Raw genomic sequence first — 22,616 nt, 5'->3', positions numbered from 1 at the left:
GCAATAAATGAAATTTCAGATTTAAGTCTACACTTACTGCTGTCTGTGTATTTGTGTTATTGTTTCAAACGCATGGAACAAGCAATTATCCATAACTATAGAGAGTCAAGATTATAAAGGTTTTTTTTTCTAAATGGCTGATGCCATCATGGCAACACACTACAACTGAGAAATAAATGTGACAGTTATGGAAACAAAAGCAATGTCATATTTAGGACAGTTAGTTTTCACTTTAGGATAATTGAGACAACATTTCTAGATGGTTGTTGCACATTTCAGAAACAGTTTGTCTGGATCCTCCATAAAGCATCGACTCAGACAAAATGTATTATAAATATTGGGCTTTTAATAAGTGATTTATACTGACCTCTGTATTTTCACTTTACAGTGTGGATTCTTCAGTCCCACACAGAGAAACTTCACTCCTGAATCCTTAAGGTCATTGTTACTCAGGTCCAGTTCTCTCAGGGGACAGTTTACTGACTGTAGAACTGAGGCTACAGCTTCATAGGACTGTTCAGTGAGATTACAACCAGCAAGTCTGGAGAGAGAGAGAGAGAGAGAGAGAGAGAGAGAGAGAGAGAGAGAGAGAGAGAGAGAAAGACAGAGAGAGAAAGACAGAGAGAGACTCAGTGTTACTGGTAAGATACAGTTGTAATGAGATGGAGAGTGTCTATGAGTGTTTCAGTGAGTGTAAGCCATACGGCTGAGAATGGGGTTTCCTGTCTGTTATAGATAACTTCACTTCTCTAAAAGACAGAGAACAGAATTTATTGATCAAATGTCCCACATGACATAAATCCTCTCTGTACAGCATAGTTACATCTGTACAACATCGACACTCAAATCTGGATCTGGAACAGTGGGAGAGTGATCATTAGTCTGCAGAGAACTGTACTGTTGAGTTTTCTGACTTCATTCTGGTCATTTTATCTCACTGAACTTTAGCTGAGGAGTCTTCATATGAGACCAGACTCCTGTTAAGAGTCAGAACATCTTCCTGTCTTACAATAAACACTATCACATCATCAGTGTCCGCTGATAAACCACATTTAGTCTCTTGCTATTTGAAATATCTTTATGTATCATCTCAGTGTCCACAGAAGAGATTTAATAATAGATGCCCTAAGAGTGGTAATACTGATAAACTGCTGATTTAAACACAAAACCAGTACAGGGAACAAACTCATCCTCATCCTTATGGCCATGACTGCTGACAACTCACCATCTAACTACAAGATTAAGACAGGAACAGCATCACTGAGAGAGAGATTTTAGAGTTTGGAATGCGTTTACATCTAAGCGTCTTAAGCTTCTGAAGCTTCGTCTGAAGCATTTAAACAGATAAAGTACCATAAATTCTAACATAAAAACTTGATCGAATTTCAAATTATAGCTGGGGGTACCGCTTGTGTTACAGATAAACCAGCCTCGTTTTAAATGAAACATAACCCTACTTCATTTTATGTTAAAGATAAACCAACCTCGTTTTAAATTAAACATAACCCAACTTCACTTTATATTAAAGATAAACTAACCTCATTTTAAATTAAACATAACCCTACCTCATTTTAAATCAAAGATAAACCAACCTAGTTTTAAATTAAACGTAGCCCTACATTATGTAAAATTAAACATAGCCCTGCCTCCTTTTAAAGGCCAATTTCAAATATAGGTAAAAAAAAAACCCCATAAATAACAGAAAGGCTTAGGTGGTAAATTCATCATATTTCCACAGCATTATTTACATCAGTACAACAACATACAGTAATTATGCTCACCACTCTGTTACTATTAGTTTCACTCTTTAGCAGACATACGGATAGTGTTCATATTTCCACAGCATTATTTACATCAGTACAACAACATACAGTAATTATGCTCACCACTCTGTTACTATTAGTTTCACTTTTTAGCAGACATACGGATAGTGTTCTAACTCACATGGATTGTGGGCACTGTAAGACTATGTGTGATAATGGCCCATTATTAGTATTCAGAGACATCACTGCCAAAACTCTCTCCTTCCTATTTCCTATGTGTTATTTCATTATCTCTATGAGTTATTTAAATATAACAGCACATCTTAACCGTACTTGGAAAAAGTCACAGAGGGGAAAAATGTCTGATTTTAGATGGTGTAGGTAAGGTAGGGACATGTTGGCCGGTGAGCTGGAAACAGAGGAACAAATTCTACCTTTAAACCTGTCATTATTTTAACCTTTTCCCATTTATCTTCTCTTGATTTACAATGAAAGAAATAATTCACAGAAAAATCAACACTAATCGATGTAAGTACATTTAATGATTGACAATTTAATTTTGTGACATAAGTATTGTGCTTTGCAAACTATTGCATCATCTGCTATATCCCCAGATGGTTTTAATCTTTCAACAGCTGTGCTCTTCCAGTAAAGGCCTGTCTCAAATAAAGGCCTGGTTCTTTCCTCAGTTGAGGTAAATAAAGGCCCCAGCCACTATTTGAGAATTTACTGTAATAATGATGGTTACCACAGCACAAACTGACAATACTTGCTCTTCACAGAGGGGCAGCTGCTTTGAAACACACACACTAACACACACACACAAACACACACACACACACACACACACACACACACACACGTATCATGGATTGACTGACTGATTTGCAGCCTTCTTGTCTCTCCAGTCCTATTATACAGTGTGGATGTTTTCGATGCAATAAATGAATTTTCAGATTGAAGTCTACACTTACTGCTGTCTGTGTAATTGTGTTATGGTTACAAAAACATGGAACAAAAGACTGTCCATGACAACAGAGAGTGAAGAATGTATAGTTTTTTAAAATGGCTGATGGTGTCATGGCAACGCAAACACTACAGCTGAGAGATAAATGTAACAGTTATGTCAACAAAACGATTGTGTCATATTGTCAGGGTAGTCAGTTTTCACATTTGACAGCTGAGACAAAATTTCACAACGGTTGTAGAATGTTTCTGAAAACGTTGGTCTGGATCCCTACATAAAGTATCGCAAAAAAAAATGTATTATGAATTTATAAATATTATAAACGTTGTATTTTCAGTCACTGACTAACACTGACCTCAGTATCTCCAGTTTACAGTGTGGATTCTCCAGTTCCACACAGAGGATCTTCACTCCTGAATCCTGAAGGTCATTGTTACTCAGGTCCAGTTCTCTCAGGGGACAGTTTTCTGACTGTAGAACTGAGGCTACAGCTTCACAGGACTGTTCAGTGAGTTTACAACCAGCAAGTCTGGACAGAGAGAGAGAGAGAGAGAGAGAGAGAGAGAGAGTGTATATGAATTTATCTCCCTCATAATGAAAATGCGTCTGGGATATTAATAAAGAACATGAACATGTTTCATGCAGGGTCAGTGTTGACCAGTTTCTTTCTTTATAAGATGATACAGCTAAATATATCACACAGGTTTTAACCTTTTAGAGCAAGGATTAGGCTCTTTAGCAAGGTTGAGCTGTTAGGCTTTCCTTTTCTGTTTCAAACTGCAGGAAAACAGTGCATTTAGCTGCCAGAATTAAGAAAATTTTCCCCGGGGTGGATGCCCCCGGACTTCCCTACAAGTCTGAGTTTACCCTGTGTTCTTGCCCCCACTCCCCTCTTGATGATTGAGGGCAAACCTGTCGCGTGGCATCAGGGAGGTGAAAAGACAATATGCTCAAAGAATCAACAGCCTCTTCACTAACAGCAGAGATGCACGGTGTCTGTGGAAGGGCATCCCTACTTCCCCCGGACTTCCCTTCCCCGGACTTCCCTACAAGTCTGAGTTTACCCTGTGTTCTTGCCCCCCCTCTTGATGATTGAGGAATCCATCAAAAACAGAGCAACAAACAAAACTTTTGTTTCAGTGTATGAACCTGGCTATGTGGGACTGAAATAGTTTGTAAAAATCTGTGTTTTACTCCATAAGCTGTCAAGTGATCTCTTTAAAATACAATGTGCCGAATGACCCTGCATTACATAATGATTAAATACAAACAAGCAAAATGTAAACTAGCCGTGGAGTACAGAAAAATATTACAAACTGATAAGAACAGTTAAGCAAATTCAAGCTTAATCCAGGCTTATTCAGCTATATACATACAACACAGGGATAAATAATGCTAGAGAAACAGCTAGAGATCTAACACAAATGCAAATCAAGTGTAAAGAAATGACACAAAACATACTATACATGGAATATTTTCAATGACTGGCTGATACTGACCTCAGTATCTCCAGTTCACAGTGTGGATTCTCCAGTTCCACATAGAGCAACTTCACCCCTGAATCCTGAAGGTCATTGTTACTCAGGTCCAGTTCTTTCAGGGGACAGTTTACTGACTGTAGAACTGAGGCTACAGCTTCACAGGACTGTTCAGTGAGTTTACAACCAGCAAGTCTGGAGAGAGAGAAAGACAGAGAGAGAGAGAGAGAGAGAGAGAGAGACTCAGTGTCACTGGTAAGATACAGTTGTAATGAGATGGAGAGTGTGTACGAGTGTTTCAGTGAGTGTAAGCCATAAGGCTGAGAATGGGGTTTCCTGTTCTTTTGTTTGTTTGTTTGTTATGAGAAACTTCACTCTCTAAGAGGAAGACGTCGGTATTTACTGATTAAAACACATTTCCCAAAGGAACCAAATCCTCTCTGTACTACATAGTTACAGCATAGACACTCAAATCCGTATCTGAATCAATGGGAAAGTGATTATTAGTCTGTAGAGAACTGCACTGCTGAGTTTTCTGACTTCATTCTGGTTGTTTTATCTTCTTACTTCTCATTCCTATGAGATAAATTCAGAGAACTCATCTAGAAATTGACTACAGGGCCCCGTGGGATGATAGATCACTACTATGAGGTAAGATGAGGTAGTGCAGGACTGCTTCACAGAGAGTAGCTCAAAGGAGGCAAAATTTGGTAAACTAAGGCTGTTAGAAGAAAATTTAGTATTATAGATTAGAGCTACACCCCCTCCTTTCTTTGTTGCCCTAGCAGCACAGGAAAAGGAATAGTTAGGGGGTGAAGCTTCATTTAAAGGGAGAAAAGCATCTGGCTTTAACCAGGGTTTGAATTACGGGGGGATTGGGGGGTCTGATCCCCCTAAATAAGACTTGGACCCCCCCCCCCCCCCCCCCCCCCCCAAATGAAGTAAAAACAACAGTTCCGGGGGGGGGTTGCTGTTGAAACATTTATATATCCTATGCTATATAGCCCTGGAGAAAAAGTTGATCCACCCGATTGTCGTTGTATAATTCGCACTCTGGCTTTAACCAAGTTTCACACAAACCCATCATGTCAAGGCTAAGATCACTGATAAGGCATTGCCGATCAGCAACCTGATGTAAAATCAATCTAACATTGAGAAAACCTTCAGGGTTACCAGGCCTATGGTGATGTAAAAGCAATCTAACATTGAGAAAACCTTCAGGGTTACCAGGCCTATGGTGATGTAAAAGCAATCTAACATTGAGAAAACCTTCAGGGTTACCAGGCCTATGGTGATGTAAAAGCAATCTAACATTGAGAAAACCTTCAGGGTTACCAGGCCTATGGTGATGTAAAAGCAATCTAACATTGAGAAAACCTTCAGGGTTACCAGGCCTATGGTGATCATATCGAAGGAGGGGGTCAGTTGAACTGGAACTAAGTTGCTACGAAATATGGTTCGTCTGACTAGACCGAAGTGAGCTATGTGGGTGTGAAAGTAAATTAATGGGAAAAAATTCTCCACAGGCTGAATACCAAGTTATATTAGTCTTACCACAACGACAAACATTATTCGCTGGAAGGTCACTTGGAAGAAGGTGATGGTTTTCTCGTTGTCTCAGCCTGACCAGTACTCCAGTTCTTTTACCCACGTTTCCCTCTTCAGCACTGTTTACAAGGTGTAGCAGGTAGGCTAAACGATTTAAATCTAAACAACTGGTAGTCACAGATGGTCGCCGAATCTGTTGAATAATTCATGGCTATAAAATGCGCATCCATTGTAGATCTGATGTCCATCAAAGTCTGTTTGTTGTAGGCGATTATGACATTCAAAAACATAGCGATGTTGCAGGAAATAGTGCGAATAAAGTAACAAAAAAGTTAAAGTTGAGGAAGAGCTCAGAGAACGACAGCCATCTTGACGGTGTGTTACCATAGGGTGACAAGAGGCCACAGCTTTGAACCGGTTCAAAGGACAAAAATGAAAACCAGAAACAATCGATATTTAGCCAGAAACAAGAACGAAACCAGAAATTTTATATTTTTTAATGTTCTGGAACAGAAACATTTATTTGAAATGATGGTAACTGGTTAATAACGTTATTCTCTCGTACTTTTATTTATTACAACAAATTAAAATATTTTCCACTTGCAATAACGTTGGTGAGGAGTTAATTTTCTGTCTTCCTCTGAATGTCACTCACGTCTTCACATAAATTTACTGGCAGCGGGCAGTAATATAGCATGAAGGAGAAATATGGTGTGGCCACCAGAGGAGGTAACTATGATGCTATGCACCTTATAAAATGTTGGGCTTAGACATCAACTTCATCAATGTTTGATAGATAGGCTACGATTCAACAGTGAGGCTGTACAGATTGCCCTGAGAGTGGTAATACTGATAAACTCCTGATTTAAACACAGCACCAGCACAGGAAACAAACTCATCCCTATGGCTATGACTGCTGACAACTCACCATCTAAGCACAAGATTAGGACAGGAACAACATCACTGAGAGAGAGAGAGATTTTAGGGTTTGGAATGTGTTAAAATCTAAATGTCTTAAACTTAAGACACAGCTCCTGTTCTGATCTGTGTCGTTATTAGAGCAGCAAAGAGGACATTTTACCTGTTTTAATCATTTTCTCCTTTTCACCAGGAAGAATGAGATGTGATTAATTGTGTGGGGTAAAGTTTTATGGACTTTAGTTTCTTTATTTTCTTTTCTAAATAGCATTTAAATAGATAAAGTAATAATGATGGTTACCATAGCACACACTGACATTACTTTGTTCTTTAGAGAGGGGCCACTGGTTTGAAACACACACACACACACACACACACACACACACACACACAGAGGTATCATGGACTGACTGATTTGCAGCCTTCTTGTCTCTCCAGTCCTATTATACAGTGTGGATGTTTTCGATGCAATAAATGAATTTTCAGATTGAAGTCTACACTTACTGCTGTCTGTGTAATTGTGTTATGGTTACAAAAACATGGAACAAAAGACTGTCCATGACAACAGAGAGTGAAGAATGTATAGTTTTTTAAAATGGCTGATGGTGTCATGGCAACGCAAACACTATAGCTGAGAGATAAATGTAACAGTTATGTCAACAAAACGATTGTGTCATATTGTCAGGATAGTCAGTTTTCACATTTGACAGCTGAGACAAAATTTCACAACGGTTGTAGAATGTTTCTGAAAACGTTGGTCTGGATCCCTACATAAAGTATCGCAAAAAAAATGTATTATAAATCTATAAATATTATAAACGTTGTATTTTCAGTCACTGACTAACACTGACCTCAGTATCTCCAGTTTACAGTGTGGATTCTCCAGTTCCACACAGAGCATCTTCACTCCTGAATCCTGAAGGTCATTGTTACTCGGGTCCAGTTCTCTCAGGGGACAGTTTACTGACTGTAGAACTGAGGCTACAGCTTCACAGGACTGTTCAGTGAGTTTACAAGCAACAAGTCTGGACAGAGAGAGAGAGAGAGAGAGAGCGAGAGAGTGTATATGAATTTATCTCCCTCATAATGAAAATGCATTTGGGATATTAATAAAGAACATGAACATGTTTCATGCAGGGTCAGTGTTGACCAGTTTCTTTGTATTTGCTGTATAAGATGATACAGCTAAATATATCACACAGGTTTTAACCTTTTAGAGCAAGGATTAGGCTCTTTAGCAAGGTTGAGCTGTTAGGCTTTCCTTTTCTGTTTCAAACTGCAGGAAAACAGTGCATTTAGCTGCCAGAATTAAGAAAATTTTCCCCGGGGGTGGATGCCCCCGGACTTCCCTACAAGTCTGAGTTTACCCTGTGTTCTTGCCCCCACTCCCCTCTTGATGATTGAGGGCAAACCTGTCGCGTGGCATCAGGGAGGCGAAAAGACAATATGCTCAGAGAATCAACAGCCACTTCACTAACAGCAAAGATGCATCGCGTCTATGGAAGGGCATCCAGACCCTCACTGACTACAAGCCTCCTCCTCCTCAGACCTGAGGCAGTGACCCCACCCTCCCAGATGCACTGAATGACTTCTATGCACGGTATGAGAGACTGAACAATGTGCTGGCGGTAAAAACTACCCCCTGGACGGATGCCCAGGTTCTGCAGGTGACTGCAGATGACGTGAGAAAGACCCTCTCCAGAGTCAACCCACGCAAAGCTGTGGGCCCAGACAGAATCCCAGGCCGAGCCATCAGGGACTGTGCTGAGCAGCTGGCAGATGTCCTCGCTGACATTTTCAACATCTCGCTGTTCCAGGCGGTCGTCCCCACGTGTTTCAAGTCTACTACCATCATACCAGGGCCAAAGAACTCCCCCGTGTCCTGCCATAATGACTACCGCCCCATTGCGCTGACTCCCATCATAATGAAGTCCGTTGAGAGGCTGGTCATGAGGCACATCAAGTCCAGCCTGCCCTCCACACTGGACCCCCTCCAGTTTGCATACCGCGCTAACCGCTCCCCAGAAGATGCCATAACCTCTGCCCTCCACCCAGCCCTGTCCCACCTGGAGAGAAAGAACAGCTATGTGAAGATGCTGTTCATTGACTTCAGCTCAGCTTTTAACACAGTCAGACCTCAACACCTGATAGAAAAGCTGAGCCAGCTGGGCCTTAACATCTCCCTCTGCAACTGGGTGCATGACTTCCTCACGGAGAGGCCACAGTCAGTTCAAATTGGCAGCATCACTTCCAGGACCATCACACTGAGCACCGGCACTCCACAGGGCTGTGTGCTCAGTCCGCTCCTGTTCACCCTGCTGACCCACGACTGCACAGCATCATCCACCTCCAACCTCATCATACAGTTTGCTGACGACACTACATTGGTAGGGCGCATCAGCAACAACGATGAATCTCTATACAGAACAGAAGTGGACCAACTAGTCAGCCGCGCTAAGTGTCTTGGGAGTGCACATCACAGAGGACCTCTCCTGGTCCTCACATGTCACTGCGCTCTCCAAGAAGGCCCAGCAGCGTCTCCACTTCCTGCGGCGCCCGAAGAAGGCAAGTCTCCCCCCCATCCATCCTCACCACATTCTACAGAGGCACCATAGAGAGCATTCTGACCAGCTGTATCACTGTCTGGCATGGGAGTACTTTCTGTTGTCATATTTATTACTCAATACTTCTTGTTTTGTTTTGTTTTTTGCCTCAGTATTTATTGTGTGTTATTTATTGTTTTATTTGGTATTTATTTGTTATTTGTTTTATGTGGCACTGTGGTCCTTGTGCAACGCAATTTCGTTTCCCTGTATGTATGAGTCATGCACATGTGGAAATGACAATAAAAGCAGTCTAAGTCTAATTCATGTCTTCTGTCTCACATTGGGACACAGCAAGATTTCAGCACAGCAAGATTTCAGTATAGCAGTCAACATAAGAAGAGATCATTTTAATTCAGAAAACAGGAAAAGACACATGAGGAAAGACATGAAAACTGATAAGAACAGTTAAGCAAATTCAAGCTTATTCAGCTATATACATACAACACAGGGAAGTCCAGTGTAAAGAAATTACATGAAAAACATAAATATTGTATTCTCACTTACTAAATAATACTTGAGAAACAGCTAGAGATCTAACACAAATGCAAATCAAGTGTAAAGAAATGACACAAAACATACTACACATGGAATATTTTCAATGACAGACTACTACTGACCTCAGTATCTCCAGTTTACAGTGTGGATTCTTCAGTCCCACACAGAGCAGCTTCACTCCTGAATCCTGAAGGTCATTGTTACTCAGGTCCAGTTCTCTCAGGGGACAGTTTACTGACTGTAGAACTGAGGCTACAGCTTCACAGGACTGTTCAGTGAGATTACAATCAGCAAGTCTGGACAGAGAGAGAGAGAGATAAAGACAGAGTGAGACAGAGAGACAGAGAGAGAGAGAGATAAAGACAGAGTGAGAGAGAGAGACAGAGAGAGAGAGATAGGCAGAGTGAGAGAGAGAGACAGAGAGAGAGATAAAGACAGAGTGAGAGAGAGAGACAGAGAGAGAGATAAAGACAGAGTGAGAGAGAGAGAGAGACAGAGTGAGAGACAGAGAGACAGAGAGAGAGACAGAGAGACAGAGAGACAGAGAGAGAGAGACAGAGAGAGGGAGAGACAGAGAGAGAGAGAGACAGACAGAGAGAGGAGAGACTCAGAGAGAGAGAGACAGAGAGAGAGACAGAGAGAGAGAGAGAGAGAGAGAGAGAGTCTCCTACATTACTCTTTACATACAGACTGTGATTCTGTGAGTTGAAGTGTAAATGATTCTGTATTCTACACTACAGTCGAAAGAGACGAATGACAAACACAGATATAATGACACAATCAGAGTCATAGTCACATTTTCCTACATGTTCAGCCTGGTGACAGTAGTAAACCAAAACGATATGCTAATAACACACAGTGAGACTAGTTATAACATAATCGCCATCGTATCCAAGACGCAATCATGTACCAGTAAAAACACCAAAGACAGTCGTTTGTTAACTATCAAAATTGCCTGCAAGTGAAGAATGAGGCAAGTTATTACAGATTAAAATGATAATCCAGCATTTGTTCCGAAAAAAAAACCTGTCCCTCGCCTCGCTCATTCGCTTTTTCCCTCAGTTGACTGTTTCTCACCGTATATCATCAAACCCCTGAATTATACTACTGTGTCCCCACTGCTTTCTCGAAGCCATGCTTCCCTATTTGACCAACAACGTCCATTTATTTAAAAACCTTTACTGAGTTAAACAGGACTCTGCAGTGAGATTACAGCCATTAAGTCTCAAGACAGTGAAGGAGAGAGAGAGAGAGAGAGAGAAAGAGAGAGAGAGAGAGAAATCATTAACGTTTCATTTAAATACTGGAGCACTGGTTTGACTGGTTGTCATTCTTCACTTCAGGGTTAGTTTAAGGTCACTGAAATTCCCCTCAGTGGCAGACAGACGACATGCTGTAGTTAAAATCTTAGTTTCATTTCTTTCACAGAAATCTAACCATCTTAAGTGACTAAGTATCCTCATACTTAGGATTTGATGACATCCCTAACTCACATCTAGCTTTTTCCAGACCTGCTGATATTTGTGCCTGAATGTGGGTTGGTAGACTTGATTTGAAGTCATTTCTCCTCTGAAGAAAACTTTACCTTTGAGACGAAGAGCTCCAGTTTTTTGACGGTTCATCTTGCACAGATCGGGGAAAACATTTTAGGTGTTTTAAAGACTAATGTACTTATTTAATATGAAAGTGGCACAGCAGTGTGGTCTTTCTCTTGTCCTGAAACAAGTTCAATGGTTTTAAGAAGTAGCAAGTGTCTATGTTTGGATTTGCCATTACACATTGTTGTGTTTCCCTCTAAAAAGTAATATGGTTAAAGTAATATGGTTAAAGTAATATGGTCAATGTGAAATACTAACCAAATAAAGGGTGACAAGAGTCTACAATAGAAGAGGATCAATAACCTCCTCCACAAAAAACAAATTAAACCCAGATAAAAAAATACCCATTCACCTTAATTCCTTTGAAGAAAAATACATTTGATCCAAGCCTATACATAAATTATGAAATTCAGTTCAGTAATGTTCTAACAGACTAACTGCCCAAAAACAAAACATTGTTTTGCCACTTTTCTCTGTCCACATGGACCCTCACAGAAATGGAAAATAACAGCTGTAATAAAGCAGCAGGATGTGAAACTTGTTTGTCTGGACACCAGCAGGATGTTTCTCAAGCACAGGACCGTAGTGCAAATGGGTCTCCAACCACAATGTATTTTCCAATTTTACAAACTAATCTGTCGTAAGTGTTGAATATTACATTATTCCATCAAATATGACATGCAGAATGCCCAGCTCAAATCTAAACGAATTCATTATGAACAGTTCCTTTCTCCTGTCAATCAAATGAGCAGATAGGATTGGTCTTAAAATATCTTTAACTAAATTGAAACAAATAAATCTTATTTCTTGAGGCAAGAACTGTACTTCCCTCTTAATCAATAACTTACAAAGCCCGCCTGGTGTTTTTCACCACAGGTAGCAATTTCTTCAGCCCTTCATCTGATCCTCTGAATTTCTTCAGGTCAAACTTTTCCTGAGTCTCCTCTGACATCTGCAACACAAACACCAGAGCTGACCACTGGGCAGATGAGAGTTTCTCTGATGATGATCCTGAGCTCAGATGATTCTGGATTTCAGACAAGAGTGAGTCATTCATTTCACTGAGACAGTAGAGAAGATTGATGCTCCTCTCTGATGAAATGTTACTGTTGAGTTTCCTCTTGATGTAGTCAACTGTTTTCTTCACACTCTCTTGTCTGATTTCTGTGTCTGGTAGAAGTGTTTTCAAGTGTTTTTGATTGATCTCCAGTGAGAAGCCGAGGAGAAAGCGCAGGAAAACGTCCAGGTGACCATTCTTACTCTGTAGGGCCTTATCTATAGCTGTCTTGTGGAGATCATGCAATGTGTTTGTGTTTGTCATTAACTTTAGAAATTTGCTCAAAGGCTGTGTGACTTTGTTTTGTTCACTTGTAAACATTAGAAACACATATAAGGCAGCGAGAAACTCCTGAAAGCTCAAATGCATGAAGCTGAATTCCTTTCTCCCATTTTTTAAGATCTGTGTGAAGATCCCTGAGTCCATCACATCCTGTTCGACATCAAAACCACAGTTCTTGAGGTCTGTCTCGTAAAATACAATATTTCTCTTTTCCAGCTGAGAAAATGCCAACTTGCCAAGCTTCAGTAGCAGACACCCATCATTTCCAGTGTGTCGCTCTTTCATTTGATTTGTCTGAATGAGCAGAAAACGCAGATACATTTCTGTCAAAGTAGTTGGAGCAGTGATCACCTTGTCATTTTTCACTTTTTCATCTCCCTTCAACATTTCCTGCAGCACAGTGGCTGTAATCCTACAGAAAACTGGTATGTGGCACATGATGTGGAGACTCCTTGATTTCTTTAAGTGTGAGAGAATTCTTTGCACTTTATCCTCATCTCTGATCCTCCTTCTGAAGTATTCCTCTTTCTGTGTGTCACTAAATCCTTTTATTTCTGTAACACGGTAGATGTACTTTCGATTGATCTGACTGGCTGCTGCTGGTCGAGAAGTTATCCAGATGAGAGCAGAGGGCAGCAGCTCTCCTTTGATAAGGTTTGTTATCAGCAGGTTTATAGGTGACTTTTTTGTTATGTCGGAGAGCTTTTTGCTTTGTTCCAGTTCCAATGGAATCTGATTTTCATCAAGACCATCAAAGATGAAAAGAAGTTTACTCCCTTGGTATATGTGAGCCTCTTTTAGTTCTTCAAGTTCAGGATGGAAGTAAAGAAGAAGTTCAGGAAGACTGAACTGGTCATCTTTTAGCAAGTTCAGCTCTCTGAAAGGAAGTACAAACATGAAATCTACATCCTGATTGGCTCTTCCTTCTGCCCAGTCCAGGACAAACTTCTGCACAGAAACTGTCTTTCCAATGCCAGCAATCCCTAATGTCAGCACTGTTCGGACAGGAGTGTGTTTCTCAGACTGAACTCTAAAAATATCATTGCATTTGACTGAGGTTTGTTCTGTAGCAGCTCTTCTAGAGGATTCTTCCAGCTGCATCACCTCATGATCACGGCACACTTCTCCTGTAAAACCATCTACTATGTACAGTTCTGTGAAGATTTGATTTAAGAATGTATGCTCTCCCTCCTCTGAAGTTCCTTCATAAATGCATTTAAATTTCTCTTTAAAACTAGATTTCAGCTTCTCTCTGCCTTCTGCTGGGTCTGTACCTACAGAATAAAGCAAATTCAGACTTTTCAAACATCAGTCTGCACAAATTTGTCTTGCATTCATACTGATGTCCTAACAAATACTTTTAATTTGTAAAACCAGTTTCTCCAGTTTCAGATTCAATTCTTTTCTCTTAATCTCACTCTGAATATTTAAGTCTCATTAAATCAATCACTCACCCAAGGATTAAAACAAATGGGGCGTGAACACTGTATGTTATAAATGCTGCATTACTGTACTATATTCATTTGTTCTCTAATGGCACAGATTAAAAAAATGATTAATCAGAAGCAAAGTGAGAGGAGGAAGCAGCATAATCTGACAGATAACCTCTACGAGAGAGAGACAAAAGAGAGAGAGAGAGAGAGAGAGAGAGAGAGAGTGAGAGGGGGTGACAGAGAGAGAAAGAGAGACAGAGAGAGAGAGAGTGAGAGAGAGAGAGAGAGAGAGAGACACCAGAGAGAAAGAGAGAGTGAGAGACAGTGAGAGAGAGAGAGAGAGGGAGAGAGAGAGAGAGAGAGACAGTGAGAGAGAGAGAGAGAGAGAGAGAGAGACAGTGAGAGAGAGAGAGAGAGAGAGAGAGAGAGAGAGACACCAGAGAGAGAGAGTGACAGAGAGTGAGAGAGAGAGAGAGAGAGAGAGACACCAGAGAGAGAGAGTGACAGAGAGTGAGAGAGAGAGAGAGAGAGAGAGAGAGAGACAGTGAGAGAGAGAGAGAGAGAGAGAGAGAGAGAGACACCAGAGAGAGAGAGTGACAGAGAGTGAGAGAGAGAGAGAGAGAGAGAGAGAGAGAGAGAGATACCTTTTCTGAGACCCAGTGGCACATGTGAGAAGACATCTTTCAGCCTTGGATATTGGTCCAGCATACACTGCTGCTTCAGTAAACCTATGAATTTCTGACACGTGTCTTCCCCCTTGTTTCTCAGTAAATCCAGTAATTCACGAGGCATCTCATAAGTGTTTTGTGGTCGGCTGTTAAGAGCCATATAGTCACGATCAGTGATGAGTTTGTTCTGCTGCACATGTTGGAGAACAAAATCTGTGTCAGCAGACAGGATCTGAGTCAGAATCATCTTCTTTTCAAATATTATCTCCATGTTTCACCACAAAATGTTGAATAACCCTAAAACACAAAAACAAATTTTATATTTCATCCCCAAATTATATTTTACATGTTTTTACATGTAGTCAGATGCTGTATTCTCTGTTCCCTGTGTGCACTGATATAGACTATGTGTTCACTAGTATAGTCTATGTGTGTAGTGATATAGACTGTGTGTGTACTAATACAGTTTACATATGTACTAATATGAACTGTGTCACATGACCACATGTTCCATTCTATAGACACAGATTATCTGTGTCCTGTCTCTCTGCTCCACATCCTCATTTTTCAGTCTCACAATCAGACACTTATAAAGATTTACTCCACACTGGAATGACACACAGTATGAAAATGTAGGTTTAGTAAATGAGTGAGTGACAATGTTCCTCTGTTAGATTCTGTTAAAGCCCAAACTGATTCACTACTGATGATTCACTGTTTGATTCTCTTCTCCAAATATCCACAAAAGCACAAACCAGTTGTGTGTCCAGTAATGACTTCAGAAATGCCTGGGTCACATAATCCAATCAGTATTACACAGACATTTATATTATCATAATATGTTACACTGTCTCTATATACTCCATACAGACATTTATATAATCATAATATATTACACTGTCTCTATATACTCCACACACATTTATATAATCATAATATATTACACTGTCTCTATGTACTCCACACACATTTATATAATCATAATATATTACACTGTCTCTATGTACTCCACACACACATTTATATAATCATAATATGTTACACTGTCTCTATATACTCCACACACACATTTATATAATCATAATATGTTACACTGTCTCTATATATTCCACACACACATTCATATAATCATAATGTGTTACAGTGTCTCTATATACTCCATACAGACATACATATCATTAGAATATGCGGTAAAGGTTGGTTCAGATTTCATGATCATAAAGCATGATGTAACATTCTGCGCTGACTTGCTTGCTTTTGTCAGGCATGGAGTGGTGCAGGACCCAAGCGCAAGACACAATGATGATGGTGACAAAAAGGAGGACTTTACTTACAAAATGTTGATTAAATAAACAGGTGCAAACAGGAACTAAAACCAGTAACAAAAAGGTGCAGCCGTACAGTGTGCATACTAACATAAACAACAATAGACAAAGGACAGGTCAAACACAAGGGCTTAAACAGAAGAGGAGAACTAAACAGGGCAAACATGATTGGTAATCATTTTTTGTACTCACACCACAAATTTTCACTCTCGTTATTTAATAAACCATGGATCTTACAAAGATTGCGTCCTGTGACATAAAGAGAGGATAATGTTGTTTTGTTTTCTCTTCTGTAAATTTTAAAGAAGTTTGTCTCTGAACAGGGGTCGGGTGTGCTGACTCAGCTGACTGACTTGATTGACTCAGCACACGCACACGCACACACACACACACACACACACACACACACACACACACACACACATCAGCCCTCTGGAAACAAATGCTGGCCACCTCTTCTCCACACCAAAGCTGCTGGGCCCATCAAGAATCTCTGAATAAACTAGATGAATAAACTGCCTGTCAGGTGCACCAGACGTGACCTTCCCCCCTCTTTGGGTAGGAAAAGAGCACTTTGTGGAACTCAGTGGAGCAAGTCCCAGTCTCCCAAGATGGCTTGTATCAAAGACAGCAGCCCAACAGGAAGATAGATACATGACAACCGATGACAAAATTTAAGCCACCAAATGATCAGTTATCAGCACCCTCCCCCTAAAAGACATCTGTGGGTGAATCAACCTCCATCTTGTTAATCTGCCTGTTATTTTTTCCACTACACCCTCCCAGTTTTTTCATCAGTTTTCACCAGTTTTTGTGTGGCCTCATCTCCAAGACATGCTCCAAGTTACTTAACTCCGCCCCTTTTCCACATCATGCCATCAGGTGACCTGGGTAAGACCCCACCCCATTTCCTGCTTTGTTCTTCTCCCAGTTCACCTTGGAAACTGATATGTTTCCAAAATCTTTTACAATCAGTACTAAATGATCAATGTCTTCCTGTCCACTAATCACAGTCATTACATTATCTGTGTAGGCTGAGAACTGATGCTTTATATCATGATGTAAAACTAATGCTTTAATCTGGGAATGTAACTTTATGGCAGTCGGTTTGTGAGTACGAGTGACTTGGGGAGTGCCTGTATAACGGCTATGGACATTCTTTTTGGATGGGGCATCCATTTATGTCAGATTCTGAAGCAATGATTGGATCAGACCTCCTTGTGCCCTACAACCAAGCAAGTCACTGAGAGCTGTTTTCTTAGACCTGAGGATCTGAATATGTATATCCTTCTCCAGTAGACTCTATAGATTTTTACAGTTCTAATATTTCAGTCTCCAGTTTTCTCACAGAACAAGTAATGACCCATGAAACACTGTGAGTGTATTATTGACAGACTCTCCCATAGAGCCACCATTGTCACAAATGATTAAAACCCTGTTTCCTTATTAAAAAATAATATTCCAGAAGAAATTAATTAAATAAATAAATAAACTGGTATCACTCAGCAGAGAACTGTTAAAATGCCAGCACACATTGTTTGATGTCACATTTGCAATAAAAACTTTACATGTGACCAAGCAATGGTCAGAAAAACCAACTGGTGCAATTACACACAGAATATGATCTTTTGCACGAGTTCATGTGTATTGCCTAACATTTTTCTTTAACTCTCTCCATGTATCACACAGGTTATTTAACTCTCTCCATATATCACACAGGTTATTTAATTCTCTCCATATATCACACAGGTTATTTAACTCTCTCCATATATCACACAGGTTATTTAATTCTCTCCATATATCACACAGGTTATTTAACTCTCTCCATATATCACACAGGTTATTTAACTCTCTCCATATATCACACAGGTTATTTAATTTTCTCCATATATCACACAGGTTATTTAATTCTCTCCATATATCACACAGGTTATTTAATTCTCTCCATATATCACACAGGTTATTTAACTCTCTCCATATATCACACACAGGTTATTTAACTCTCTCCATGTATCAGACAGGTTATTTAATTCTCTCCATGTATCAGACAGGTTGTGGGTCTCAGTTAGTTCACATGCAGCATGAATCACCAACTAAAAACAGACAATCCTCTGACTGACAGTTCTGCAGAGCTGTGTTGACATTATTCAGGACACAAACTCTGTCTGCACCAGCAGTAGAAGCATAAACAACATAAATAAAAAAACCTTAACAAGGTCAGACTGAGCCCTTACAATCATAAACCTTTCAGCCTCCACCTGCTCTGCCTCAGACAAAACGATTTGGGCAAAGAGCATAGCCAAATCCCTTCTTGTTGAATTCATATGTCTAAAAAATATTTTCCCATCCCGTTCCTCATTCCAGTCAGTGTCATTAATGCTGTCACTATGTGTTTCTTTATTCCAGTCAGTGTCATTAATGCTGTCACTATGTGTTTCTTTACTCCACTCAGTGTCATTAATGCTGTCACTATGTGTTTCTTTATTCCACTCAGTGTCATTAATGCTGTCACTATGTGTTTCTTTATTCCACTCAGTGTCATTAATGCTGTCACTATGTGTTTCTTTATTCCACTCAATGTCATTAATGCTGTCACTATGTGTTTCTTTATTCCAGTCAGTGTCATTAATGCTGTCACTGTGTGTTTCTTTATTCCACTCAGTGTCATTAATGCTGTCACTATGTGTTTCTTTATTCCACTCAGTGTCATTAATGCTGTCACTATGTGTTTCTTTATTCCAGTCAGTGTCATTAATGCTGTCACTATGTGTTTCTTTATTCCAGTCAGTGTCATTAATGCTGTCACTGTGTGTTTCTTTATTCCAGTCAGTGTCATTAATGCTGTCACTATGTGTTTCTTTATTCCAGTCAGTGTCATTAATGCTGTCACTACGTGTTTCTTTATTCCACTCAGTGTCATTAATGCTGTCACTATGTGTTTCTTTACTCCACTCAGTGTCATTAATGCTGTCACTATGTGTTTCTTTACTCCACTCAGTGTCATTAATGCTGTCACTATGTGTTTCTTTATTCCACTCAGCGTCATTAATGCTGTCACTATGTGTTTCTTTATTCCACTCAGTGTCATTAATGCTGTCACTATGTGTTTCTTTATTCCAGTCAGTGTCATTAATGCTGTCACTATGTGTTTCTTTATTCCACTCAGTGTCATTAATGCTGTCACTATGTGTTTCTTTATTCCACTCAGTGTCATTAATGCTGTCACTATGTGTTTCTTTATTCCACTCAGTGTCATTAATGCTGTCACTATGTGTTTCTTTATTCCACTCAGTGTCATTAATGCTGTCACTATGTGTTTCTTTATTCCAGTCAGTGTCATTAATGCTGTCACTGTGTGTTTCTTTATTCCAGTCAGTGTCATTAATGCTGTCACTGTGTGTTTCTTTATTCCAGTCAGTGTCATTAATGCTGTCACTATGTGTTTCTTTATTCCACTCAGTGTCATTAATGCTGTCACTATGTGTTTCTTTATTCCACTCAGTGTCATTAATGCTGTCACTATGTGTTTCTTAAACAAACATATCATTACTCTTCTGTTTTTTGAATGTTCTGTGGTCCATTCAAATTTGGAGTTCCTATCCTTATCTCATCCATTAATGATGTTAATTGGTATAAAACAAACAAACAGCACATGCAGTAGAAAACATTCATGTTGTTTCCAAACCATTCCTGACTTCAGCCCTGTCATTCAATTTTCAGTTTAGGTACGTTTCTTTAGTCTGTAAATTTCCTGTACTGTGAACTGCTCTTCTCCTTCTATTCCCATTAGATTTGTAACTGAGTCAATAAACATCTGCAATCTGGAAAATGCTCTTCAATTATTACACCTCCCATATGTCTTCTTTTTTTCTTTCTTTCTTTTCTTTTTTTCAGGAAAGACCTTATTGTTTTGAAAGTGTAAGGACTTCCTGTGTCTGATACATAGCTATCAGAATCATCGAAATTGCTACAACCAGTCTCTTTGGCACATTTGATGTCATGGGTATAATTGCTTTTATTTCAAATAAAAAATAGAGAACTTGATTTTTGAAAGGAATTTTTTGCAGTGAACCTCATAAATAGTGTGATAGTTTAGTGTTCCTGTACTTGTACAGCGATCTTGTTCTTGTTCTTGTCTTCAAATGTTAAGTAATATAAGCGAGTCCATTCTTCTGTCAAGTATCATGACTGTGCAGTAAAGAGGACAGAGATGAGCAAAGATGTCTTATCAGAAAAACAGTTCATGGTGTCTGGGGCTGTAATTACAGGAACACAAACATTCCACCCAACACTAAATGTGCCTGATTATTAATATTTTGGTGGGGTGTCACTCCTTTACTGTGAGACAGTGTTTTAACTGGATATCCATTCAGATAACATGTGGGTAAATCTGTACACTTATGATGGGCTGCATCTTGGTTCAAGCTGAAATAAAAAGTACTTCTACATGATAAAATCAACTCCAAAAATTACTGACTCCTTTAACAAAATTCTGTATAAAACGAAAACAGATAATGTGGTATATTTGGAGTTCAACTAATTGCTTAAAAGATGTGTCAAAAATCAACACCGTAAAGATAAATGTGCAAAGGCAGGCTATGACTGTGTAGTGTATGGTTAATAGCTTAATAAATACAATAATAGTTCCATATCAGTTAACTGAACATTAGTGCCCATACACTGTTTACAAATGATCAGAAACCAGATGTTTATTCACAAAAGGCTCATCAAGATGAGCAAGACAATATTTACATTAATGCTATGGGCCCTTTAGTCAACAGATCAAACCTGGAAGCTAATGATCTTACACCTGCTGTAAAATGTCTGATGAGGGACAAATGGAACTATTCACCAATTTTAATTCTGTTTTTACACTGATTTTTCAACGTGTTGTAATATTTATCAAAAATGTCATTCCTGGCATGGCAAAAGGTTGTTTTATGAGTGTCATGAATGACTCAATGTGGAGAAATACAATGATGTATCTAAAGACAGATTACCAAAATGTGCCACATATCAATGTGAAAAGCAGGAATTAAAGAATATTGCATTACCTTCTGTCAGGTGACTCTGTAACTCTTCAGTCAGACAGATCTAGTTCACTATCAGTCCATTTTGTTTGGAAAGTTCTGGTTCCCTGGTTCAAGGAACTGGCTCAGAACACACAACAGATGTTTAAAATCGTAATGAATCTTTTGTGTCTCACTTCAGTGTTTCTGTTAAAAATGTCTCTCTCCAAACATGTCTCAGCCTCCACAGACAGCAACACCCTCAGTTAAAAAACAAACAAACAAAAAAACAGGAAATAGACAGTTCCTGGTTTATGAGTACAAAAATCAAAATTCACATCATCAGAACGACAATAAAACCTCAGCCCACTTTACTGGAGATTCTTATTATGGTCCAGACATCTGGTAGAAATGATAAAAAGATGAACTAAGGCATGTGATTGTGTGTTCACACAAAGAGGAAGTTATGCAAGAATGTGATGGTTGGTTGCATGCAGGAATGTGCCTGTAAGCCCAAAAGAAGAAGTATTATTGATCTGTTGGGACCTTCAGATCTGCTGTGACCTCTATAATGAAGAGCATCTATCACTGCTCGAACTGTCTGTAACCTCAGGTGAGAATATTTTAGATTAGACAAGTGAAACTGTTAAAGGGATGTCGGGCCATGACCATCTGTCACTGTTTGAAATTGTGTCTGTATTGAGAACAAAATCATATGTCAGACAAAGGGAAGTTATTGGGGGAATGTTACGTGGAAGTGAGACATCTGCTTTCGTGACCACGCTCTCCTGACCTTTTTATTCTGCAGACCATGTCTACAGAATATGGAAGGTCAGGGTTAGTTCATGGAGGAAGCATTTTGGGCTGACTCTGCAGTTTTCCTTCGAGAACATGTTGTGTGACAGAGTTCAAAAGGTTAGACAGACTAATCCCATTCCTACATTACGCCACCTCTAAAGCTGTTTGTGTCAAAGTATGAAAACTCTGTTATTCTCTCTGTTCAGTGGGACTGTGCTCACAATTGACTAGAGTGCGCTATCCCATGATCATGCTATTGGAATTAAGGCACATGATTCAGTCAAATGCTCAGACTTCTCAGAGAAATGTTGACGGAGAAGTTGAAGCAAACTGCTCTGCAATCATGGAACTGACAGTTCAAGTGTCCGCTCTTACTAAAAACCTAGAGAAAATTATTTGTCCTGATCACACTGTGGTTCAGTATTAAGGTAGTTTACCATAGACAAATCAGAAACCTGCAGATAAAACTGAAAGCAAAGGAAAATGTCAAGAATGTCTCAAGCAAGGTAACCAGAGGTGTTTTTTAGCTGTGGCCAAGAAGGACATAGAACCATGGGTTGCTTAAAGAGAAGTTCACAGTCGGGAAACTGGGCAAGTTCACCGGCAAGGGACACCTAGTGGCCAAAGTAAGCATCCCAAAGTAAACTCAGTCAAGAGTCAAAAGCTTATCA

General features: G+C 39.6%; 1 protein-coding gene across 1 annotated transcript in view; it reads right to left on the bottom strand.

Annotated features, from left to right (window-relative positions):
• LOC115817100 (NACHT, LRR and PYD domains-containing protein 3-like) overlaps positions 1 to 15,084 on the bottom strand; it is a 28,992-nt gene extending 13,908 nt beyond the window's left edge. Inside the window, exons 1-3 of the mRNA XM_030780346.1 lie at positions 14,790 to 15,084; positions 12,222 to 13,938; positions 9,898 to 10,071 (exon numbers count right to left, since the gene is read on the bottom strand). Of these exons, the coding sequence (XP_030636206.1) occupies positions 9,898 to 10,071; positions 12,222 to 13,938; positions 14,790 to 15,084 (2,186 nt within the window). The remainder of the gene's footprint in view (positions 1 to 9,897; positions 10,072 to 12,221; positions 13,939 to 14,789) is intronic.
• Positions 15,085 to 22,616: the final 7,532 nt, after the last annotated feature.

Source organism: Chanos chanos, chromosome 7, assembly GCF_902362185.1.
Source record: "Chanos chanos chromosome 7, fChaCha1.1, whole genome shotgun sequence".
Lineage (NCBI taxonomy): Eukaryota > Metazoa > Chordata > Actinopteri > Gonorynchiformes > Chanidae > Chanos > Chanos chanos.
This window is presented reverse-complemented; position numbering and strand designations above follow the sequence as displayed.